This window comes from Pinus tabuliformis, chromosome 1_2 (assembly GCF_031772625.1).
Source record: "Pinus tabuliformis cultivar Carrire ecotype Pingquan chromosome 1_2, CPIR1, whole genome shotgun sequence".
Classification (NCBI taxonomy): domain Eukaryota; kingdom Viridiplantae; phylum Streptophyta; class Pinopsida; order Pinales; family Pinaceae; genus Pinus; species Pinus tabuliformis.
The window spans coordinates 1,080,736,838-1,080,763,754 of NC_142298.1; the positions used below are offsets into that span (position 1 = coordinate 1,080,736,838).

The 26,917-nt window shown below is 35.3% G+C and overlaps 2 protein-coding genes across 4 annotated transcripts; one reads left to right on the top strand and one right to left on the bottom strand.

Annotated features, from left to right (window-relative positions):
* Positions 1–15,127: 15,127 nt before the first annotated feature.
* LOC149209884 (uncharacterized) lies at positions 15,128–19,195 on the bottom strand. Of its 3 annotated transcripts, none has more exons than XM_089396541.1 (6): positions 19,016–19,195; positions 18,574–18,626; positions 16,686–16,980; positions 16,273–16,395; positions 15,783–16,073; positions 15,128–15,569 (listed from the first exon to the last, which is right to left on the bottom strand). In XM_089396541.1, the coding sequence occupies exons 3-6, from the start codon at positions 16,947–16,949 to the stop codon at positions 15,360–15,362; spliced, it is 888 nt and encodes a 295-aa protein (XP_089252667.1). In that variant the 5' UTR covers positions 16,950–16,980; positions 18,574–18,626; positions 19,016–19,195; the 3' UTR covers positions 15,128–15,359. The 3 variants fall into 3 exon arrangements, with proteins under 3 accessions (XP_089252667.1, XP_089252668.1, XP_089252666.1); XM_089396542.1 differs by having other exon boundaries at positions 18,574–18,631; XM_089396540.1 differs by lacking the exon at positions 18,574–18,626.
* Positions 19,196–23,568: 4,373 nt separating this feature from the next.
* Positions 23,569–24,503, top strand: LOC149209885 (auxin-induced protein 5NG4-like). The gene is made up of 2 exons (XM_089394329.1): positions 23,569–23,714; positions 24,273–24,503. The coding sequence occupies exons 1-2, from the start codon at positions 23,581–23,583 to the stop codon at positions 24,463–24,465; spliced, it is 327 nt and encodes a 108-aa protein (XP_089250455.1). The 5' UTR covers positions 23,569–23,580; the 3' UTR covers positions 24,466–24,503.
* Positions 24,504–26,917: the final 2,414 nt, after the last annotated feature.

Below are 26,917 nucleotides of genomic sequence, written 5' to 3' on the forward strand. Positions count from 1 at the left end.
CATCTAGTCAAACTGCTATTCCGTTCTCAGATGTTATTCTTCATGAAAGAGCTGCACATCCAGCACCAGATGGGTTAAGTAGCGCTTCAGAAGTCACTTCTGTACAACTAGAATTTTGGTACCTTAGTAAAATTTCTGGTGATCCAAAATATGGCAAAGCGGCAATGAAGGTGCTTGAACACTTTAAGACTCTCCCAAAGGTGGAAGGATTAGTGCCAATTTATATCAGTCCACAATCTGGTCAAGATCCATTACACAGCAAATGAAATCCAGAGGGTCGAATGCCACAGCAATTCATAAGAAGCAGAACAGTGAAAACATTAACTCAGAAAAACGTAAAACAGAGAAAAACATCTAACTTCAAACGCGTGATTTGGCCAAACGGAGATGAATTTGAAAAAAAAGAAAACATGGGTTTTTTCGCCAACAGGGTCAATTAGTTAACGCAGAAAATGTTTTAATAAATTTGTGGCGGTCTGGGAGAAATCTTCAGTTCTTTGGAACCCATTTTTGCCTGCCACGTGTAAAAAAACGGAATTTCAATTAAATGAACAGGGTGTGATTTAATTCGGCATGCCTAAGAAAGGGGAATTCCAATTTGATTACGTGCTGGCACTTAATCTACCACGTCTTCTGCCTTAATGTCACCTGTTTGCAATTCATTAACACCTGTTAACAAGCAATCTCAATTGAAGACGGCTCTGCTAGTACGTGAACAGTTGAGTACGCCTCTTCCAAGCTGATCTGTCATTTTTCTCCACTCCACCTGTTTAACAGAACTTGACCAAGTCGAATACGACCATTTTACATCCATATTGCTTGATTTAATCATTCAGCATCATTCTATTTTCAATTGGTGATTACATTAATGGGCAGCGTGGAGATGAAGAGATCCTCTTACAGACCCAACGGACTCAACTAGATATACTTGGAACCACCTTATTTCCCCAGCTCCGTATGATTTCTCGATGGTGAAAACGTGAGTGAGGTAGAGAAAGTTGACCAATTCGGATGATCGTCCATATTTTACAATGGACAGGGCACAGATAATAGAAAATAGAAGCATGACAGCAAAAGGAAATGGGTTGTTTTACGATTTAGAAACTGGAAGGAGTGGAGGTTTTATCATGATGTGCCTTCAGTTGTTTATAAAAACTATAAGTTGAAGCTTTGCTGCTCATTTTCCTTAGCAGTCTTGTGTATTTCAGAAGTCTGATATAATTGCTACAACAGGGTAATCTTCAAAGTTTAGTCCTAAAAATAAGTTATGACAATCCTAATACACTTAAAGGTTCAATAAGTATTATCTTGTTTGTTTTTCGAGTGAGATTTTGGGACTGTTTGCATGCTAATTGTGGGCTGATCTGAATCATATCAAAGTATGGTGCATTATAATGGTATTCTTGAAATCATTGGTTTTCGTTTAATCTTGAAAATAATCTATCATTTCTGCATACTAGCTCTTGCATATTTGCACTCTTGCATAAGCATCTTTTTTATAGTCGAAGTGCTCTAAAATTGTTCCCATGCCTAATTGCTAAGTAACCAAAAGATTAAATTCATCTTCAAGGTTTATGATTCAGAAGGCAGTAGGAGAGTGACACTTCGGGTATATTTAAAAAAAAAATGAGCAGCACAAGAGTAGGTACCCTGGTATTCCATTTCCATCGCTCAAATTGTTTTGCTCCATATGCCATTACCATTCACAGAGTTCCTACATGCAGGCAATGAAGAAAATAACTTAAATCAGAAAACTGATGGTTGACTGTTTCAGCCACTTTACGCAGCTGATTCAACTTTTCGTAGCTGGTTCAACTTTCCACAGTTGTTTTGTTAAACTCTAGGTTGCAAGTGTCATCAAGCAAAACAAGCCACATGGGTAGCTGGGGGAATGTCAGTACATGGATGGTGTCCTATTCATTTGATCCAATTCAATGAAAAAGACCCCGGTCAAAGGGAAGTCAAGTTGTGTGTTATCACTAAGTCGCCACACTAAGTCACTGCATGTCAAGAAAAAAATAATAATTTTGAATCAATGAAATGAATAAGTTATTTGCTCACTTTTTTGAAGGTATTGATTAATTTTGGACTGATGATGAAAGATGAATGGCTAACTTTTTATTCAAGATTTTTAGCTACAGAAATTGTGCACATTCTGCAACTAAAGTCCAATTCCGTAGTTGTTCTCTAATTCCGCAGCCAGAAAAACCTCATTGTTCAAAGCAGCCTAACTTTTTCATACAAAATCAGATTTTGATGATTTACGTACCATTGGAAAGATCTCAACAAGATCTACACAATGAGAAATCCATCATTAGAGTTTGAAATGGCAAATAATGAAATAAATTGCTGAAAAGAAGCAACATCAACTTGAGGCACTAATTCCAAATCATGTATAAATTCTTTTGATTTTTCCTTTGAGAACTTGTTTCATTAATACAAATTCTTAGTTTTGTGTATAAATATCATAACTAGAGAGATTGGCCATCTCTCTCCTTTGATAATCTTACATTCCATTGCAGAAGAAGTATTATTTTTTTTGCAGGTTCCAGGAGGAAGGACAAATGACTACAAGAGAATGGTGTCTCTCTAAGAGACCAATTTGTTTCATAAGAGGATGATTAGCAACAAAGAGGAAATATGTTGATGCAAAATCAGATCCAAACACTTGAAAAAATTTCAGATACTATTGTCTCCATCACATCCATACTTCATAATAAACCATTCACTCCATATTTTCCATTTACATTCACATACACTTTCCATCTCTTTTTCTCCATTCATAACCCACAAATAAAAGCAAGAGACTCATTCATATGCTTATTTCCCATTGTCATTTTTACTCTCCATTGCCATCTTCCATTTTCATCTCCCATTTCCTGTCATTTTTATTCCGCAAATAAGCCTTGCTTCAATGCAAATTATTGAGTCCATAGTCCTTTGAGTCTAAGTTCTCTGTAAAAACACCTTGAGGCTTGCATGCCTTAATGGCAAATCTTCATGCTGACAAACAATGGGAATACATTAATGTCCCTTGTTCGTTAGTTCTTCTAGGTGACTCGACATCGGCAAATTCATTCGTACCTAGCAAGATGTGTTTGGGCATCTTGACTCTCATTGTCATTAATGGTGAGAGTTCTCGTGTTGACCAGTGGCATCTATTAATGGTCACTAAGTCAACAATTTCCTACTATGTTTGACATCAGAACATCTTTTCACATAGTAGGAATTGTGCCAATAAGTTTTGAAGACGTGAAGACTATTATTTTCAGCGTTTTGGAGCAGATTCAACAAGTTTTAGTAGAAGCAATAAAAAGTCATCTTATCTCTCTATCCATGACTTCTCTTGTTCAGCCACTTGAAAAAGAATATGATCAGAATTTTTCAGCCACCACACATACAACTCATCCATTCCAAAGGGGTAAGTGAAGGTACGTCATTTTCTAACTTTTGACCATAGAATTCCATAAAAAGCTAGAATGATAATTGTTGGAAAAACATTTCTCTTCCTCATTTCATAAAATTGTCAATACCATCAGTTGGGGTGGGAATACATTCATCTTCATATTTTGCCACATCCATATCATATTCAGGAGCCCACATACTTCCAATATATATTAATTATTACATTGCTATTATGAGCATACAATGGCTTTTGAAAAAGTGCTTAAAGGATAAATTGGATACAAACAAAATCATGGTTGTCACACAAGAACCAACCATCAGGCAATCCAATAAAGATATATTTTGCAACAATAATCAAAATATCATTATGCAAAGTTCAAAGATCAAAATAGAATGCAACAACAAAAAAAAAAATGGTTGTAACACAAGAACCAACCATGTTGCAATTCAAGTAAAACACTTTGCAAAAAATATGAAGTTATCAAATGATATCATGCAAAGTTAAGCCAAAGTTCAAGGATCAGAAGAGTTAATGTAATATATATTGCATGAAGACATGCAATAACTTCAGTTGGGGGTATGTTTAGTCTTGAAAATGTCATTCATTTCCATTACACTTTCACTATTATGTCCATTATATCACCTCCATTTCACTTCCATTTCACTACTATGTCACCACATTCATCCCACTTTCATTATCATTGAGCCACATTTATGTTTTTCCAATATTTATTAATTCTAAGCCTTTTAAGTGAATTTGTGGTTAAAAAATAGAAAATAATGTGCATATGCTTATATCTAACAAATGGGTTGAGATTGTTGACATGTGTAGGTTGAAAGAATGCTTCTAGAAAACCCTTATGTGGCACTCTAAGGCCAAATTCGAATTTGAGTGGAAGGAATCATGGGATCATGAGGATATGTGTCACATCTCCTAATTGTATTGTAACTCTAAGAAGACATGTGTCTTATCAGTTCCTATTTTGATTTGGACTCTAAAGGTAGAGAGAGAGAGATTCATGGACTCTCATTAATGAGATGGTTTCTCATCTTTTTGTATAAATAGGAGATCTCTCTCCTTCATTTGTTAGTGCTTAAGTCTCAGTTTAGATTTCTTTAGCTTGGAGTTTGTAGTTCTTCCTTGATGAATCTTGAAAGCTTTGGAGAGCTTTGTTGTACTTTGTAATTTTGAAGAATTTGAATAAAGCTTTGATGTTCTCAACATGGAAGGAGATGTGAAGTAGATGTCATGGAGCACATTAGAATGTAAGGTAGAGTAGATTTCATTTTGTAATTTTGTTTTGATTTCATTATGTCATTTGATTGCTTTCAAGTTTGATAGATTAGATTTTCCATTCATGCAATTTTAATTCATGTAAGTGTGTTCAACCGGTTGATTGTAGATTAGTTTTTTCTTTACATGTTTTTGCACCAAATAATGACATGAGATTTACCTCTCTGCTGACTTTTTTTTTTTTGCTTTTCAATTTCAGTTATGTTTTGATTTCAGTCTTATTCATTTGCTTTGTTAGTTAGTTTAGATATTAAATTGCTCATGTCATTTTCAGTTACCTCCTAAAGCCAAAGCGAGACGAATGGTGAGGGATTGAAGTATGAGTGCGTAGTTTGATATTAGTTTATTTTTCTGCAAGTTAGTTATTGAATTGCTCATGTCATTTTCAGTTACCTCCTAAAGCCAGAGCGAGACGAATGGTGAGGGATTGGAGTATGAGTGTGTAGTTTAATATTAGTTTCATTTTCTGCAAATTAGATATCAGATTGCTCAATTTGTTTATGATTACCTCCTAAAGCCAGAGCGAGACAAATGGTGAGGGGTCAGAATATGAGTTGATGTAATTTGATTTTAGCTTTACTTTACTTGCAATTTTTGGATTTCTTTGAGTGCAGTAGCTTAGTTCATTTCTTTTGTATTTAGACAAGCAACAGAGACAGTGATTTCATGATCAGTATTTCATCTTTTGTTTGATTGAAGTAGCTGCATATTTACACTTTTGTTTAAGTACTAATTCCATCAATAACATGTTTTGAGATCTTTTGAAGTGCTAAGTTTTGGAAGTTACCTTTAGGGATATAGACTTTGTCTTGAAATCTACATCCATACTTGACCTTTAAAAGTATTTTTAAGACCTTAGAATAGGATTTCCATTTGTATTAGATACTTTAGGAAACCAACAAAAACAAAACCCCAAAACAAAATAAAATCTATAAAACAACGAAGTAAGAAAAAGGTTAACTAAGCACATGGTGCACCACACTTCATCAGTTTACGATACCCGGATTGATAATTTATGTAGAGCAATTTAAGACGTTAAATTGACTAGACAGTTGGTGAAGAAGTTGGAGAGCGAAGCTTCCATCAACATTTGTTTGGATATTATGAACTAAGAAACATCAGAATGGTTGAGGACCCCAAATATTGTGCTAACATATCGATAATAAGAACCAATATATTGGAAGTGATTGGGGTCATGAGGCTATAATATGTTTAGATGGATGAACAAGTAGTTGATGTGTTGATCTTTGCCTAAGAAGTTTGTATATTTTAGAAACATGATTGGATTGGTGGATATATATGATTTGGTTGAGAGGGAGAGATGAGTACCATAAGATTCCCATATGATGGTACTTGGGAGGACATCTTGGCCTCGTTGATGTTGATATCTTAGTTATAATTTGGCTTTGATGATGTCTAGATTCCGATGTGGGAGGGTATCTTGGTCTTATGGAGCTTCGTTTTAGTGTTTGACCTTGATGATACCTAGATCCCTGTGAGAGTTGGTGTCTTGGAATGGAGGCCTAGATGGTATTTATATCCAGATGGATTATTACCAAGGTTGTAGCCTGATGGTACCTATAGTGGAAAGTTGTCTTGATGACACCTTAGTCCCTATCAGGAGGATACCTTGGCGCTTTTGGTATCCCTAGCATTGTTGTACTCTTCTTGAAACATTTCAAATTGAGGTAAACCTTGTATCGGTTGAACAATTATGAATACCTCCCTAGTTAAGAGGGAGTGTGTGTGTGAAATGTAACTAGTATCAATATTCATAATTGTTGTTTAGCTCGTGACATGATATAATTCATATGTATTTGTAAAAGGAAGAAAAAGAAAAAAATATTTTATAAAAGTGTGGGTTTTATGCTCATTTTCTTTTGTTTCTAGGTCAAAGCACCCATTGAGTGCCTCTAAGATTTGTGTCATAAGTCATTGTCCTTGTCATTATGTACTAGATCCTTCTTGGGCTTATTATATCAAAGAAAGAAATTTTTTTTTATGTGAATTGGTCATATATTGCTCCTCCACCAAGTCAGCCTTCCCTCTATTCAAGTCAGCCTCATAAAGGGAATTTGACCACACAAAAAGACTATTTATAAGCAATGCATTCGACCTATTTGAGTATTCAACCAAGATAAATTTTATCATCACATCTGAAGTTTCTAGCGAACATATAGAACTGAGTCGAAGGTGCAGAATTGGTTAAAGGTGTAGAACTAAGTTGAAGGTACAAAAATGAGGTAACAAAATGAAGGTGCAGAATAGGCCGAAGGTGCATAACTAAGGTAACAGACCGAAGGTGCAGAACATAGCGAAGGTGCAAAACTATTTTCTTGGGAGGCTGAGTTGGTGGGTAAAGGAGGCATTTGTCAAAGGGTCTTGGTTGTTTCATTTGATTTGGTTCTAAAGGAAGAGAATAAATTTTTTGGGTTTTCCCCTAGTAGAGGGGTTTTTCACTGGCTGAGAGACTACATCTTGTGTCCTTGTTGTTTCGATCTTCATGCATTTATGTTTTGATAGTGCTTGATGATTAGAAAAAAAGACAAAAGAAGATAACGATAATCACAAGTAATTATCAAGATATGAAAATATGTCCGCCTTTTTTATTTTCTAACATGTTTTACTTTCTAACTTGCCACCCTTGGTTGTTCTTCTCAACTACAGAACAAATTAAATAGCATAGATTGGAACCCCTTCTCCTCCTCGTGGCCTAGTATTTAACTTTTCCTGATAGTCATCGAAGGTTAAGGTTTTCACCTCCTCAACCCATAATCAAAGTTATGATTTTAGGCTTTTTAGAATATTCTTGAAATTGCACATTTGGCTAGTCCAATATGTGTGACTAATGGGAGCTAATGTGGCATCCTCTTATACCATGGTGGTTAACATGGTATTCAAACTTGTGAGAAGCATAACTTTTTCATGAGATTTGATTGATATGATTCTTGCATTGTTGGAAATATCTTTGAGTGTACATCAACATTAAGGAGTCCTCACATGAGAAAGGAAAGTTTTAACCCCAAAATTTTCCATTTGATGCCTCGAAATGGCCTCAAAATATTTCAAACCCTAATTTTCCAAATTTGGACCTAGCATTAAAATGACCCTGCAAGTTGTTTCCTTTAAACGTTTTCACTTTGAAAGCATCATGATAGATGATAAATAATATAATGATCCAATTAGGATTAGTTGGCCTCCCTAACCTCTCATATAAATATAGGAATGAGAGAGCCTTTTTCTTCAATCGTCATCTGTACTCTCTTTATATTTATCTTCTTAGAGAGATTCACTAGGGTTCATGAGTTTATGAGAAAACCATAAGAGAAACTACAAAAAGGAAATATGATGTGTTGATTTGAAGTTTTCTCTTGTGACTAGGGTTTCTCGTATGGAGGAGACATTTGAGATGATGATCAAACACATTCCTTCAATTTTTTGTATTCACTCTTGTGATGAGATGTGACTAAAAGAAGATAGTGTGTGCACACACACACACACACTTGATGGTAGGTTTTCTTGGTATTCCTGGAGTTCTACGGTTAGGGTTTAACCTTAGAGATTATATATTAGGGTTTTGAGGAAAAAACCATAGGGTGGATTTGTGAAAAGAAAAATAGAGGACATCGCTTTTCCTTGGAGGTTCTGTTGGAGAGATTCTTGCACTTGGATCTTCTTGGTTGAACTAGTGTTTGATGATTTACCCTAGATTTTTGGATAGTTGGAGTTCTTGTACTAACCTTTAGAGAAGGAAATGATATGTACTTGTACTTTATCATAAGCTTATATATGAAGTTTCTAATTGTTTACATCAAATGCCATTTTCAAAGTTGAATTTTTATGTGATGCTAATTGGACATAAGTAAAAGGGAAAATTGCTAAGATCTAAGGAAGAATATAAGGGGTTTCTTTTACTGTTTTTATACTATTGTAATTACTAAAAATGCATTTATGGTTATTGATTGATAAGTTTCCCCAAAAGAGGTTGAAACTTATATCTTCGTTTGACATCTTTTCTCTTTGAATTGTTAGGGAGTTTAACACTATTTAAAGTGAAATATGGTGATATTTTTGTACTCTAATTTATATTAGTCCTAAAAGGATTTAAATTCTAGGGCTAAAATCTGAGAAACCTTCTAATAAGAAGGTGAAATTTCAGTTTTGCATGAATTTCCTAAGTGCATGAAATGTCCACTGGGAGGTCAATAAAGCCTGTAAGATGAACATGTTGGAAAGAGAGAACTAGTTGTGCTGAATAAGTTGTTGGATAGAGCATCACACTTAGGAACATTTTGGGATAGAAATGTTCCAATGTTGCAAAGGATGCAACAACCTTTGGCACCCAACTAGAAAGATTAAATAAGCAAGGGGAAAGACTTGCCAGCAAAAAGTATGGTCACCTCAAATATTATTAGCATGTTACAATGGTATGTGGAACATCAAATAACAATATATAAGACATATATACATCACAATTACTTTTTTTGAGGTATCCAAGTGAGAGTGCATTTTATGGAAGGGTGGTCTTAGTGAAGGTGGACATGCATGCCACATTTCATGAAAGGTATGAACAATTTGAGGTACAGTAAAAAGGTTGGTGTGGCGTTTTGAGGGTGGGAGAAAAGAATGTGGTTCATGAAGGTGGAGGTGTCATAGAGGTGGGACAACTTAATCATTCGGGAATTGTTTGGAGTCGCACCATGGTTTTAGGGAGGTAGTGACAATTTCCATGCCAAGTAATGGGTTTATGCTAAGACGTGTATCCACTTATATGGGATGAAGCAGAAAGACACCCTATGAGTTGCAGAAAATGATTGGAGTTATTTCCTATATGAAGTGTCCACAAGGTAATTGCAAAGGACACAAATGGAGAGTGAAGCATAGTGAAGGACCAAAGGCAAAAGTAAATATTCAAAGAAGAGTGATATCATCTTGGTTCTAAAAGAAATCTTTGATGGGAATAGAGAGAAGACCTTTGACGAGAACAAAATGAATACTTGAGTGTTGGAGTAAAGAGCTTAAACAAATGAGTGCTACTTTATTGGAGAATGGGGAGGTGGTTGTACAAGAGTTTTGCAAATGACTTGAAGAATAAATGTGTAACTTAATTGAATTTAAGGAAAGGTAGAAACATCCCAACATTCAAGAAATTAAGAGTTTAGGGTGTATAAGAAGTTCACAACTTGAACACTAGAGTTCTTGAAGAGAAGATCAAGACTTGCAAGAGGAAAGGCTCATAGATGCTTCAAGGGTAATTTGTACAAGTAGGGTGGCCACAAGATAAGAGAGTATTTTATCTATTTGTACTTATGCAAGGCTATGGTAGTTGGTCAAACCTTCTTTTGCAAAATTGAGTTGCATTATTCTTTTAAATAAAATTTAAGGTAACTAACTTGGGCATTGACTTTAGTGTTGTGGTTTGTTTCATTGTGGACTTTTTCTTAATAAGATGTTTAAGTGTTGAATGCTTCTTTATTTGGATTCTTTGAAGGCATGGTTGGATGTAACCTTTCATGTTAGTTTTGGATGTGCATCTATTAACATGCCTTTGGTATAATAGGATTGGGTCATGTCTAGAGAGGCATAGTCTGGTTGCATTCAACTTAGTGTAGTCAAGTCACTAGCACTGAAGCAAGCTAGTGTTGCACATCTTAAAGGTGCCAGAATGAAAAATTTTAGGGAGTCCTCTAGGATTTTGACAATGTGCATATGTGTGTGCACACATGTGCACACACACACATTCACTCTACACCACCCACCCGAGTGAAGGTGTGCATGTGCATGTGTGTCTACATGTGCACTTGGAGGTGAAGGTGAATGTGTATGTTGTGGGCAGTGAGGGTGTAACCTGTCCTCCTGGGGTTAATGTGTGCATGTATGGTGGTTGGTGTAGGTGCATTTTTACGAATGCACATTTTTACTCTCACTAACACACAACCCCACTTCCTCCCTACCCAACATCCCCCTAAAAGGGTGAAGGTGTGTGTGTGAAGTTTGAATGGACATGTGAAAACTTTCACACCCTTTCCCCTCCCCCCTTGCCATACCCAACACAAACCCCACTAACAATGTGTATTGAAGGGGTGAGAGTGTAATCCACCTTTTCGAATGTGAAGATGAGCATGTGCATGTGTGCATGCACATATTGGGCAATGAATGTGGCATGGATATGTACTTAGTGCACACTTTTACATTAAATGAAAGTGTGTATTCGTGGAAGAACACACACATGCATATCATTACCCCTAAAGAGGGTGCATAGTGTGGAGGTGAAGGCATATTGCCTATGCGTGCAACACCCACCCTTTCAAAGGTGAGGGTGTGTGGTGGGGAGGGTGAAAGTGTGCATGTGTGCATGCACACATGGTGAAGGGGCATGGTGAAGGCATGTGTGTGTGCATGCACACATGATGAAGGGGCATGGTGAAGGCATGTGTGTGTGCACACACATACACGAACACCTCCACCCTATCCCCAATCATGAACATTCATGCCTTGAAATGCTTGGTGATGTAAGTGTGAGTGTGTGTAGTAAAGGAGGTGGAGGTGGGCATTTGTTTGCACCACTAGGTGGTGGGTGGTGAGGGGGTGTGCATGCTCTAGTTTGTTGGTCAAGTTGATAGAGGTTTAAGTTGCCCACCAATAATCCATTCTCACTATGGTTTGCCCTCATTAAATGACATATTAGAAAGGGGTGCAGATAGTTGGAAGCCGTTATGAATTTTAGGTGGAATAAATACCCCTTAGACTTTATACATAAACCAAAGGATATTAGTGTTATATGATGCAACCCCTAACCCTAGTGTGTGTTTCTTAAAGTAGCTTTTAGTGTGTGTTTCCAAGTATGTGATTATGTAAAAAGCTTTTGCACTAATAATCTTCATATCAATTTTGAGCTCTTTACCTCTATATTTTTTAGGGTATGTGTAAATTAATAATATAGTGTAGAAACTATGATTTCTCATTTCCTTTAACTAAACAAACTTTGTATTGTATTACATAGAATGCAAAAGATGTCTCAATGATCCCAATCATTTTATGACCAACTATGAGCATTAGCTTGGAGTTATTCAATACAAAACTACCTAAAACATATTCAACATACTTCCCTTGAAAGCAACAAAAATAATGTAGATTACTAGGAAAATCAAAAGGGGAAAGCAAACTTAGCCCTTCCCTTTACTTGGCTAGAGAATTTCTATCATTCAACATAAGCAAGTTGTTGCCCTTCTTTTACTTTCTTCTTTTTACTCTAATCCAACCCAACTTGTGAACTCTGAATCAAATGGTTCTTGCAACCATTTTGTTTGATTCCCCAATTTGAACTTTTAGAAAAGTCATTTTCCATTTGATCCATTAATTTTCCCTAAAAACCCACCATGAGGAATCCAAGGCAAGGATACCAATAAATCCCACTCTAAGGTCCTAAATTTAGTTTGTTCCATTCCAAAGTGCATTTATTTTTCATCTTTAGGGTCCACATCCTCACTGGAGTTTGCAACCTACTAGATGGTGATGTTCCTTGGTACTTTACAACCATGTGGGCCTACAATGTTTTTTCATCCTGAAACTATCTCAATATGTCAAGAATTTGCCAATAGACTATGATAGGTATATAAAGGTAAATAGTTCATTATCCAAATTTTATGTCCAATCTTTATTAGCCACTTTTATCTAGATTTCTTTAAAGAAATACTTTACGAAGTCCACTTCACCAAAATGACCTTGCATAGGTTGTGAAATCTCTTTTAAGCATTTCAGGGGATCAATAGTGAAAATTCCTCATAGCATTTCCAATGGAGACCAATGGTAAGTTGGAGAGCCTAACTCACATTGAAGTTCAACTTAAAAAAAATGTTGACGGATCAAAGGTGGAGGTAACAAGGTTTCATGGATAAGCCAAGGTTCATAACAAAGGATGTGCTCCCTATCCTCAACAAAGTTAAACTCCAATGGTAAAAACCCCATTAATACATCATTAGGTTCAAGCTTTTTTCTTAAGAATGGGTTTCCAAACCTAAGAAACCTATCAATGTAAGGCCCCAATCATAGAACAAGCCACTTGGTAGTTGATAGATAATCATGCCTGCAACTAAGGCTAGAGTTTTGAAGAAAAAAATTACTTTTCAATGGAATTCTTTTGTGTTGCTAGTGTTTTGACATAACAAATTTAAAATTATCACAACTACCTCGATATAAATTGCAATCTTTGTTATGATGCCAATTATGAAATGCCTTAGTGACTTCACCTCTATAAGCAATAGCTTAGTGAAAATCTAAGCAATTTGACAAAATATTTTTTTTAGCAAACTACATTGTTAACATCAAAACCCTAAAATCACAAATTTACATCAATGATATCTTCACTTTCTAGACTTCAATTTGAATAAACTTTTTCCTAAAAAGAACTCGTATCTACAATTGGTTTCTTCAAATTCTACACACAAAAAAAAATCATAAATGGATATGAATGTCATCACCTTGTCTCTCCCCTTCAAAATCTATAAAGAATTTTTTAAAGAAAAATACTTCCACTTCTTACCCAGGAAAGGGCTCTATTACCACTTGTAGTAAACCTTAATATATAAAAGTTAAAATAAAAATTCATTAAATTCATAATGATAAACTACATCCACACAATAGACAACACCAAAATGTAAAGAGAACCATGAAGGTAAATTAACACCATCAAACACTCATTATGAAATGAATTACTACATGAGCTACACTTGCTACATTGCAATACTCAACATCCAACACAATAATACTATATATATATATATATATATATATATATATACACTTTCTCATGAGTATTCCTTGAAGTCTATGCCACCTTCCCTTCATTATTATATTATTCCTTCTAACAACCTAGCAGGTACATTTATTACCCACTAAGTATCAAGTGGGGCTATTACATGATTATGACTATATTATATTTATTACCCCCCTTGGGTACCTCCCTAGGTACTCCATATTATCCTTGTTAAGTATGTTACAAAGGTTGAGGGTGAAGAGTTGTAGGGGAAGGCAAGTAGGATGTGGGGGTGTTGTAGGGCAACGACCCAAATTCAATCAATGCTCATGCAAGATGCAAAATTGCCATCTTTTAAAACTCTCCATCATCTAAATTTTGGTGGCCTTAAGGAGAACATGGGAGTAGGTTTCGACCAAAAAATGTACATACAAAGAAATCACTTCTCAGTTTCACAAGTTCAACCCTAACTCCAAAGTGCTACCATGGTGACCTCAAATCGTACTATTAACCTTGTAAAAATGGAACATTGCTAATGATGTTCACCTTAAGGAGAATGTGGAAGTGGTCTTGGGTCATGACATGTGCATGTGATTCATCCCTTGCCAATGCCATAACTTTAACCCATTATTAATGTATGTGTGACACAAAATACACAAGAATTCCTTTAAACCCTCAGATGCGATTCCATTTTAGAAAACAGAAAACATCATAGACCTAAAGCTTCATTGAGAAGGCTTCTCAGATTATCTCTAAATTACTAATGAATTAAATGCAACAATGTTGAAATCAATGAAACACAATTCTTGTTCAAGGGATGTTCTAGAACAAACCAAACTTCTAGAGGTCTATAGTGTGGTGACTACACCCAACAACAAATAGGCTCACATGTGGCTAGATGAATATATATTTCCCTGGGAAGAAATGAAGACACTGAATCATGGGCTAGATGGCCGGTAAAATCTACAATACTGATTAAAGAAAAGAACTTTAAAAAATACCATCAATAAACTAATTTTTTTATCAGTAAGCCAAGAATAATAAAAACTTGGGCATCGATTACCTTAATATCACTAAAAAGAAATCTATGCTCATCAAAATAGATGCATAATCAGTGTTATGAAATTGTATATCATGTAATATACATGTAACTTTCATTTAACAAAGGTGATATCTTGAATCAATCACAAAAGCCAAGATTATTTTCATCTTGCAGTTCAAGTGCAGAATTAATTTATCAAATATTCACAGATTCATATAAAATCCAATGTTGAAATACATACAAATGAATCACTTGATATAAATAAAAAAATTCAGTGTTTAAATCACCAGAATCTGTAGTCCTAAATGTGGCCCCTAGAACTAAGTAATAGGAGTAGCAAATCTTTGAAAAAGAGCTATAGGCTAATGTGATAATCATAAACATCAAATTGCTACTGGGTTTTTTCATCTCCCTCACCTTCTAAGTAGGCATGGGCATCCCAATATCCATTGCTGATAAGAAGTTTTCTATGCACACCTAGATTGCAAGATATTTCTGAAGTTTTCGGAGAACATCGCAAAATGAAAAGACAAATACAGTGTCTGACAATACTTGGTATGATGAATTAATAACTGGATAGACCAGAATAAATATATATAGAAAAAAATTAAACAAAACAACAAAGAATACATAATTCAACAGAAATATATCAACTACAGAACTATCAATACATATAAATATAGCTCATTGATCAATCGTTCAACCTTCAAAGCTATTATCTCTATCAGATGTGTTAAAAAATTTGAAAAAACATGACAAAATTGGCAATGTATGCCAACTAAAAAAAAAAAACCTGAAAATTGTTCTTCACTATTGAGCTTATATCTTTTAGGATATTTAAATAATTTCTATGGTCAAGTTTGTCAATCTGCCTTCCTTCCCTTTCTAAGCAACTCCTGAACTTCTCCGGTGTATGGGTGAACATGGTATGCATATTGTTGCATAACAGAAAATACCACCATCTCCAAACAGATCAGCACATTTTGCAAAGCCTCTTGAATGTGTTCCACATCAAGCCAGAAATGGTGGGAGCGGATAATACCGGCAGAGGCCAGTATGTCAAGTACAACTCCCTAAAAACAAAGGAAGAATTATTAATGGTTTACAATGCTAAAACCTGGATAAGAGAAGCCTATAACAAGAGAATACATGCAAGGCAGGGCAAGGAAATGCTATTATACTTGCTTTTCTCCAAAATAACAGTAAATTACGTTTTTGCTTCACAGGTCTAATATACGGTATCCAGCAAGCGAATAAAATTCAAAACATTTTGGTACATGACGTACCTGCCAGAAGCAAAAGAATACAATTCCTTTGACGCACAAAAACTTTGCCAGGGGCTTGTGGGGTTCCAACTCCTTGGCAAAGACATGGTAAAAAACGACCAGAGAATAAAGGGCCAGGGATACAGAAATGTTCAATATAATTGAGAAAACCCAACTGATCCATCCAGTATATAGGCCAAGCAATTGGAAAACTATCATTAAAATTGACAAAACTGGTCTTATGATAGCAAATTGCCATGTCCAATATTTAAGAAGCTTCAGTGTATGATGATCCAGATGCACTATGCGAGGCTGTAAAGCGAAGATAGCTTGTCAGCAGATTGTTGGAAAAATGGACACCAAATAAAAGTATTTCCTACTTAACATGATTGTTAATAATAATCAACAAGATGCCAATTCACATTTCTTGCACCCATGGTTTTGAGGAACATAACAAAGCTGCTGCTAGTTATTGATGTAGGATCTTGGGTATAAAAAAAATGTACTGTACCTGAAAAAGTGTCATGGGAAATGAATGGTGAATCTCTCTACCCTTGATCCCATCAGGGACTATTTTCTGGCTCATGGAAATATTCAAATAGCTATACATCAATGCCAAGAATTTCGCAATCACCTGACACAACCAATTAAAATACTCCTTTTCGTTAATGAATTGAAGAGCAAATCAGTGTGAATTCAATTAAAATAAAATTCAACCATGCTGCAAAGAGTCATCCCATCATTCAACTCACTGAAAGCCAATGCTGGCTCCAAGTCCAAAAGATTTGAGAAAGAAATTCAAGCAAATGGAGAACAGAAAACTACTTCCTTGGGTAAAAGCTATTCTGTTCTGGCAAAGGTCTGTCTGTGTGTGTATGTGTATACACAAGGCTTACAAGAGGTGCTATGGATAAGAGAGCCTACCAGGCCCTCATAACACTCTTTAATTGAATCCAAGAACATGAAGTAGATTTTGCTTCCTTCAATATCTACTAAGCCAGCAAATGCATCAATGGCATATATGGGAGCCATTAATATGATAATAATAATGGCCTTCTGCTCCTTGGGATTCTTCCAATAGAACAAGTGCTGGGATAGCAGCTGAACTGTAAAATGCATCGTCAACATTGTGCAGAATCCTGCCCCAAGCAGTGTCGACGTTCTCCGGTCCATCTGCATTATATCCATATTTGCTAAACTCTTACTTGTTCTTCGAAACCTACAGATCACAAAGAAAAAATGGAAAACTAAATTCAGGTCAAAACAAGAGTGTATATTACTGGATCCAGGGTCCGGTGTTCAGTCGATCCTGCACACTTGCTAAAAATTACTGTAAACATTAGACATAGAAATGAATAAAAATGAATTTCCATATGGCCTCCTAGGAATCCAAATAATCCATCAATCCATCTATAATGTATCACTATCAAAAGGTTCATCAAAGGCCAGGAAAGGGAAGAAGCCGAGAGTTAATTTTTAATCCTAACACAAGCCTAGTAAGTTCTTATAATAAAATGAATTCTTTGAGTATCTTGATTTCACAGTTCATAGTTTTAAAAAAATTCTGGATTTTAACAGTGTCAGAGTTTTGAAACATTCCCAGCAATTCGAGTGGACATTCCACCCATCATTAGAGGACCAACAGCTACAATATGATCCCTTGATGAGAGGTGGAGTGTCAATTCAAAATGTTGGGAACATTTCAAAACTCTGCATCGTTAAAATCTAAGTTCCTACCTCTTTCAAACAACAATACATGTTCCTGACCATGAAACACAAAGAAATATGGATACAGTTTCAACAAAGAAAAATAAAATAGGGATATGAAAAGCTTTGAAAAACAACATTTCCCTGATTTTTAATTTATTTGAAAATATATGATATATATGCATTGCTTACGACTGGGAAATTTTGCTGAGTTTTTAGATTTTCCCCGATTCCAGTTTTCATACCCTTTCTGAGACTGATATTTTTAACACCAATTCAGATATCAATTAAGCAAATACTACAAATTTAAAGAAAAACAAAAGAAATCTCAATATTTTACGATTTTTGTTCTGCCACAGCGCGGGATTAGGCAGTAGGCCTACCTACCTTCTCACCGTGGCTTCAGAGGAATTTTTGAGTGTCATAATTTATCTGTTTATGATTTCACTCATAATAACCGTAAGCACTAAGGATGCTCTTCAAATCACCTTTCTCCAGAGGATCCATCAAGGTCACTCAAAATAAAGCGAGGAGAGGGTGAATGATAATACTAAATAGCCTATTAGTTAGTCTCTGTGTCCTTGAAGATTGTTTAGTACTATAAATTATAATGGAAATGGTTTATTTCGAGTAGAATCTTAACAGACCGCAGTAGGATTGAGCAACATTGTGCCGCAACTTAGACAATGTGCAGATACTTTAAAGAACGTGTTCATTACATAATATTGAAATGGGATGACATGACCATATATATCCTTCCCGGATATATTGACAGACAGTATGGTTTGAGACTTACCAACAAGTATCAATCACATTGGGCATTGCAGATTTTCACTTTAGATCCTATGATATGAAATCTAAAAGACCATTACTTTTCATGATAGACTTAGTTCTCTGGGATATATATTCAACCGAATCAACCCTAGTATCAGGGTCCATGATGTCTGGTACATGGCATCATAATTCGAAACAGTATTATTTTCCCTTATAAAACTCTTAACTGCTACGAAGCACCTGCTTAATCGCAGCTCTGATTAAATCAAAAGCAGGAAAACAAACAAAATAGATCATAAAGCAGATAAAAAAAAGAAAAACTATTACTTACTTAAAGACTCTAGAGCAGTACAGTGGTCCCAAAGTGTAAATTCTTGAAGATATCTGCACTTCAAGATGGATTTATGAGGTTATACACATACTAGATTACTAAATCAATAAATTGTACGCAGTACAGTAAAAAAATCCAGCGCACATACACCCGATTTAGGATTCTTCTATTCAGATAAACCCAAATTGGGATCTTACTATATCTCTACACCCGAATTGGGGATTTTAAAAACTCGTGCTGCTCAAATGAGGAATTTCCAATATCTCTGCAAACTATATGGATGTTATTCAATCTAACCGATATCCAGGTGCGGCTTTTTCAGTAATCCCAACCCAAGTGTGGATTTCTGAAGCTGTTTGTACCCTAATGAGGGTTTGGCAGTCTTCCAATGACCCACCATTAGTATTTTCTGAGATGTAAACTCAAAATGAAGATTACTCACCGTTTTATGCTAGCAACCTCACAATATACCAGATCCAGATGTCGAAATTGATAGTCCGATACAACTACTTATAAAACTGTTTCAGTGGCGTTCATTGACCTTCCACGCTGAAACCATCGGTCCAAGACGATCGGTAGAGTCGAAAGTGGAGCTCGCCTGTCTATCGGATTTTATATATCACTACTTGGAATTTTGATCATATCCATTGTATTGCTGAAACCCTTTGTCCTTTATGTGTTTAGAAAAATCATACGTCGGTTAAAAAAAAAAAACACAGACACACAACTCTTGGGACAACTCCTTATATTTTAATTAAATTAAATTAAATATTTTAATGTGTTTGAATCATAAACTGGAAGATAAAAATATGGTCTGAGAAAGGAGGCTGGAAGATTTAGTAAAATAAAAAAGACGGTTAAAAAACATAAAAGAGAATGGAACATTTAGTTTTTAAAAAGGTGAAACGGAAGAGAGTAAAATTAAAAGGAAAGGAAGTGAATTTTATTTTTAATATTGATTAGAAAAATGTATTTGGTTTTGTTTATTGATTTACGTATCAAATAAAAACTATGTTTTGGAAAAATACATATTCTTATGTTAAAGTTGTAGTGATAATTAGTATGGTATTTTGGTTTTGGTAAATATATATTTAAGTTAAAATATTTTTTAACTAGCATTTGCATCTAATGTTGCAAAGGAAACGCCGTAAGGCATACACTGTGGGAATATTGAAATGTGAATGGGCATTTTTGAAAGCAAGGGTCGATGATAATGAGTTTCAATTGAGGAAGTCATGCCTAAAACCCTATTCGGGGGTTAAAGTGGCTATAAAATGGAATAAAAATCGTCATAAATAGCCATTGAAGTTGTTTAAACACCTTTGTATCTGGATAAAGATTGCCTAGTTGAAGGTGAAGGTAAACACCTTTGTATCTGGATAAAGATTGCCTAGTTGAAGGTGAAGGTAAACAAATGAATCCAGGTGAACAGGTTGATGATAATGAGTTTCAATTGAGGAAGCCATGCCTAAAACCCTATTCGGGGGTTAAAGTGGCTATAAAATGGAATAAAAATAGTCATAAATAGCCATTGAAGTTGTTTAAACACCTTTGTATCTGGATAAAGATTGCCTAGTTGAAGGTGAAGGTAAACAAATGAATCCAAGTGAACAAAAACTGGGTATCCATATCGATTTGGATAGGGTTATTTAAGAAATCATTATTTAAATGAAAAATTTAATTAATATCAAGATATATTTAAAACATGTATTATATTCATTAAAATAAATTGATTTTTTTTAAATATGTTAAAACCCATTGATAATGAATTGGTTGTAAAGACATAAACTATCAAAATAGTATTTCATCTTGAAACATATTTTTTCAAGTTTCAGTTGGAAAATACAAGTAGTAAATTGTAACGGAAGAGGTTAGAGAAGAAATATAATATTATGAAGAACATTGTGGTTGTCATTCCATATTTGAAGTTGCATCGAAATTTGTTGGAGGCATCGAAGACCTGAAAAAGCAGTAATGAACCTGCAAAATGTATATTTTGTTAGGATTTGCAATATGTAAATTAAGTGTGGAAATTTATTTGTAATATTTTGCATGTGAGTTGTTTTAAAATGAAATTGGAATGAATGGAAATGAAGTTACAAGGGAGAGAAACAAGGCGCGGTCTAAAGTTTGGAGGGGAAATGAGATATGAAATCTTTTATAGGAATGTGCCTATGTAATGATGTATGGAATCTAGATTGTACATAAAGGTGCATTGAATATATAGACATTATTACAAGCCCATTCAAACCCAAGTGTGACATCAACTTCAGATTCCCTAAACCCTCAGATGAGTTTGTGCTAATTATAGCCCATGTTGGATTGGTAATAAATCTAGGTTTTACTTGGATTGAACTTACTACTAAAATAACAGAGGTTTTGGTCTTTTGTGAATTAAAATTCATGCAATTTGAGTGTTTTTGCAACGTAATCTGCATTTTCTTTAACAATGTACATAAAAAAGGTTTGGTCTTTTATGAATTTAAAATTCATGCAATTTGAGTGTTTTTGCAAAGTAATCTGCATTTTCTTTAACATTGTACACAAAAAAGGTAGCTGCTCTATAACAAGCCTGGGAAAGATGTCCATGATTATTAAATAAAATGAGGTCAATATTCAATGTCATTGAATAATATTCTCAGTGTTAATAAATCTAAATATATGCTAGTTTATTTCATGAACGGAATAATCAGAGCTAAAAACAGTCACCAAGGGCTTGCAGACTACTTCCTCAATTTATCCTCTGCACTCTAACTTATTTGTAATGTAGCCTAGCATGTGAAGAGTGTGCTAGTTAGCAGAGTAGGGTAAAGTCTAAAAAAGGCTTAAATACTCGTTATCATCTCATTTCTCTAAACCCTCTCTCCCTTGCTTCTGCACTCCGTTCATTCAATATTTCAAGTATTCACTGCCTGTTATCTTCCTTAATCGCTTAATCCATTGAATTCAGTCCAAAACATAAATACCAATATGCCTACAACTATTGCTACTGATTCGAGGAGGAACATCCCCAAAAGAGGGCAGGTGAAGGCAGCCATTGCCTCTTCCTCGCCCAATCCATCAGATCAGTGTTAGGATCCCCTAAATCCTTCAACCACTCTGTTGTTTCCTCTTCCTCTTCTCTCGCGACTGCAAATCGTTTGAGAGCACAATGAATGACTTGCAGATCAAATGGGCTTGAGTTTCTTTCATTACAAATTCAGTGATGCAGAAATTAAATCATTATGGATGAAAGCATGGGATCCATAGATCTGTTTTCCAAATCATTTGCTCATTTCTCTAACTCTTTTCCCCAGATTTGAAGCCCTGCAACACCAATGGAGTTTGCTCTTTATGCTGTAGTGAGTCACCAAATATAAAGAGGGGAAATATTTTCTACTATAGCATCTTTTCCTAGTTGCAGTTGAAAAGCTCTGAAATACAAAGTTTGTTGATCAGAGATTTTGAGTTGAAATATATGGCACTTGATTCCCCTTGGCATGTGTAACTGATTTTGATCCATTAGTGGTGTTTATAAACTTCATCTATGTATTGGATTGATAGAAATACCCATTAACATGTAGAATAGACTTGAATCCTGTTTTTTACATCCAACAACTAAGAGTTTACTAATTCATCATGCTTTTGATCCATAAGTGAGTGGCTATAAACCTTAACTCTGCATTGAGTGATGAATCATTTGCATGAATGTGCTTTGAATGTGTGGCTAATTAGCATGAATGTTCTTTGAATGTGTGGTTAATCAAATATGAATCGTTTGCATGAATGTGCTTTGAATGTGTGGTTAATCAGATATGAATCGTTTGCATGAATGTGTGGTTAATCAGGTACTCAACACTCACTTTGAATGTGTTATTAATCATTTGAATGTGTGGATGCATGAATGTGCTTTGAATGTGTGGTTAATCAAATATGAATCGTTTACATGAATGTGTGGTTAATCAAGAACTCAACACTCACTTTGAATGTGTGGTTAATCATTTGAATGTGTGATTAATGAAATATAAATCGTTTGTATTTTGGTAGTGAATGTTAATGATTGAAGTTACATGTAGTTGAAGTTATTAAAAAGTGAAAAGATTTTCTATTGTTTATCTTATAACTGTTTAAACTAGAAGTAACTGTTCACATAGTTGAAATTTGGAGGAGATTCTTTCATTTAGGTTAATGAAATGAAACTCTGAACAATTTATTTTGATTTAGGTTACTAATGGTCAAAAAATTATTTTGAGCTTATAATTGCTCACCTATATGATGCATTCATTTGGAGTTAATTATACCATTTAGATTTATTGTGACCAAAATCTAATGTGAGTGTCAAATATGTAGGATGGAGAAAGTAGACGTTATGTGTATTCGCAACAGAGCCAAAATTCTGGGAACTGTAATTTGTGTGGGTGGAGCAATGGCTATGAGTTTCCTTCAAGGTCCTACTCTAGCCCAACTCTGGCCTCTGTGGGGACAATCAACATCAGTTTCCAACACTAATACAGTACACCTAGTGGAAACCATTCTACACGAGGGAGATTCAGGCAACCAGATTAGAGGGTGTATTTACCTTATCTCAGCATTGATAATGTTATCCACTATCATGATATTGCAGGTCTCCCTACCACCTTGCATATTAAATTGATACCCAATTATAACCCTTTTCTGTATTTAGAAGTTTCAAATCTCCCCACCCAATCAAATGTATGATTATAATTTCATGTGCAGGTTGAGACATTGAAGAAGTTTCCAGCCACACTATCCCTTACATCAATTACTGCCATTCTAGGCTCCATCCAAACTACTCTCCTAATAGCCATTCTTGACAGGGGCATCATTCCAACATCATGGATACTAGATAGGGCTAATATTTTGACTGTGTTCACTGCAGTAAGTCTACATACATGAATGATGTTCTTCCTCAATTTTCCCAGCCATGAACAACTTAAATTTTTGTTAGGTGGTTAAGCTAATTTGTGGAAGATTAATTCAATTTGGCAGGGAATCATATTCAATGCAATGGCATTTCCATTACAGTTATGGTGTTTGCAGAAACGAGGGCCAGTATTCGTTACAGTATTCAACCCAGTGTCTACCGTGTGCTCAGCAATTTTATCATCTATAGTTCTGGGAGACACGCTGCGTCTGGGAAGGTGGGTGGTTTGTTATATTCTCAAATATTCAATTCGGTGGTTTTTTATATACTCCAATATTCAATTTGTGTTAGAGTGGTTCAGGTAAAATTAAACTTGATTAGATAAAGTTATTAGTTGTTCTTGGGCTAATGAGAATCTATGGTTTTGTCCATGGTATTCATATGGAGTATAGTATATTCTTAAGTCTTCAATTTCTATTAGAGTGGTTCAAGTAAATTTGATTAGGTAAAGTCATCAGCTATTTTGGGGTTCATGAGAACCCATAATTTTGTCTATGGTATTCATGTGGAATATAGCCTGTTTAAAAACAGAAAGACTCCATAAGTGAAAGAAATTAACATGGAGGCTTTTGGCTTTTAAATAGGTTATATTCCACAGGAATATCATGGGCCAAACCACAGGTTGGAGCCAGAAAAATACTTATAACTCGACTAAATCAAGTTTACCAGAACTACCCTAACAATTTACATTAAATTTATTATTTCTTCTCTCATTTTGCCTACAAATTTACAAAATTAATTAACTGAAATGCTTGATTTTCCTACACTAGAACAGTTTGATGGGTGTGATTCTTATATTCATTGGTCTCTACCTTTTTCTGTGGGGCAAAAGCCAAGACGATGCTACCCAGATCAAAATATCTTCTGACGAAGAAGCAGATATAACCATCACAGCAGAAGGAGAAGAAAATCAGCACCCACCTCCTGCTTCTGAAGTAGTGGATTTGAAAACACCTTTACTACAGTAACATTCTTGACATTTTGTTGAAAAATTGCAATGTTTGTAATAAACACTTAGTCAGTTCGAACAAAGATGGCAACGCTCCCAACAAAAAGGGCTACCTAACATCAGAAGTTCCAAATTGCTCAGGCACACAATAGTACTAGGTAAATCTTTGATGTTTGTACGGAACAAATTTAACTTTTTCAAAGACGGTTGACTTCCAACCTGGGAAGGCAATAACTCCATTTGGAGGCAACCTGATAGATCTAAACATTCAAGAGTGGTGATATCTCCAAGTGTGGAAAGAGTAAAATTCAAACAATCACTCAAATGTAGATGTCTAAGTTGCAATAGATTTCCCTGAAAGCTTGGAAGCATTTCCAGACATTTACACCTAGAAAGATTGATGTATTGAATATTTTTTAAATTTTCGAAGGAACTTGGAAGCATCTTCAAACTTTTGCACAATGTCAGATTCATGGTTTGGAGATTTCTCAGATTTTGAAACAAATCTGGAAGCATCTTCAAACTTCCGCACAGTGTGAGATTGATATGTTGGAGAGTTGTTAGATTCCCAAAGGAATTTGGAATCATCTCCAAATTGCTGCACTTAGAAATATTGGCGTGTTGGAGATTTACCAAATTCCCAAAGGAATTTGGGAGCATTTTCAAACTTCCACAGTCTGTCAGATTGATGTGTTGAGGATTTGTTAGATTACTAAAAGAATCAGGAAGCATTTCCAAACTACTGCACTTGGACAGATGGAAGTATTCGAGCTTTTTTAGATTCCCAAATAAAATTGGAAGAAGCTGCAATTTCAGGCACCCTATGAGGGTTAGATATCTCAAGGAGCTCAAATAACAAAATTCTTCTGATAGCATTGCTACATCTGCGTATGTCAACAATCGCGGACAATTCAGTACAATATTTTCTAGGTGCTTCAACGACCTTAATGACTTTGGAAACTCGGAAAATGGAGCTTCAATATTTAATTCTCGTAAGTGGAGAGGTGCCTGCAATGTTAAGTACATTTCGATTATATAAGAAATTGAAAAGATAGGAGAATTATTGCTCTGCAAATTGCTGCATCTATATGTACGTACCTCAAATCGAGATTGCCACAATCTTTTCAATTCCCAACCGAACACTTTTAAAACTCTTAAATCGCACAATGGAATCCAAGAAGGCAGTGATGAGTAGATCAACACATTCCAATGAAGCCATATGAGTTTTGGTGACCACACCGAAGTCAAGATGCTTTCAAAGTTGCCTTCAACTTCAAGAAGTTGCAATTTCCTGATTCCGCAGACCTCTTGATTGTAACTTGTATTCAAGGGCAATTCTAATTCTGAATGGAACACTTCCTAATCTTCATCCTCCCCAATAAAGGTGTACCAAGGAGCCATCGCAAATCCGCGCACTTCTGTTATCACTTGTTTGTGGTTTGAAAACAATAAACTATTATTAACATAATGTGTGGCAGATTGTTTTGAATAAAAAATACCGAAAGTTCTTTAGACATTCAACAATTAGGATGGCTCAAACACTTATAGAGGATGATTGTTGCAACAACTCATGAAGATGAAGATTCTTTATCGGTCGCCAAAGCCAACGCGGTAATAATTCTGGACAATCCGCAATAGCTCTTCCCAAATCTATGAGGTGATCACGCATTCTTATTCTATTTTCATCGTCCAACTCGACAAGACACTTGTCGAGCAGATTTTGAAACCCTACCAAACCATTCCATCCCGAACCCCTCCATATTCTTACCCATGTATCCTTGTCTTTTCCTATCGAAAAATAGGCAATATCTAAAAATATTTGCCGCTACTCATGATTGAGAGAGTCGTAACTAATTTTAAGGCTCCTTTCTATCTATGTAGGTAATGTTTGGTGAAGTCCATTCAGTTGCTCTTCCCAGTAAAGTTTGTCATGTCCACAAACAAGCGACCCAAAAACTTTCAATGATAGAGGCAAACCATGGCATGCCTTTAAAAACCCATCTACAAGATTTTCAAATCTTGGTAGTGGATATGGCTAGAAAAAGGCATGCAAGCAAAACAACTCTTGGGAGTGTGCTATATTGAGGCCTGGTAACTGATAAATTGACGACTCTGCAATTCGTGCACTTCTAAGGATATGCTTGACCCTAAACGTAACCAAAATCAAGCTCTTGGGGTGAAGGACATGCTTAATTGGCAAGAAATGATCTAATTGATCCACACGACCTACATCATTTAATATTATGAGTGCCTCACAAGCTGAAAGATTCTTTTTAAGTATCTCCACGCCTTCTTCCCACCTCTCAATTTTGATATCTCTATCCTTCAAGTCCTTAATGAGTTTGCTTTATACATTGTTTAGAGACATTTTATTTGCATTTTTCCTCACATCAAATAGAAAGCAGGATCTATCATAATCTGACCTCTTACGATTAAAAAGTTCTTTGGCCAGCATTGTCTTTCCAATTCCA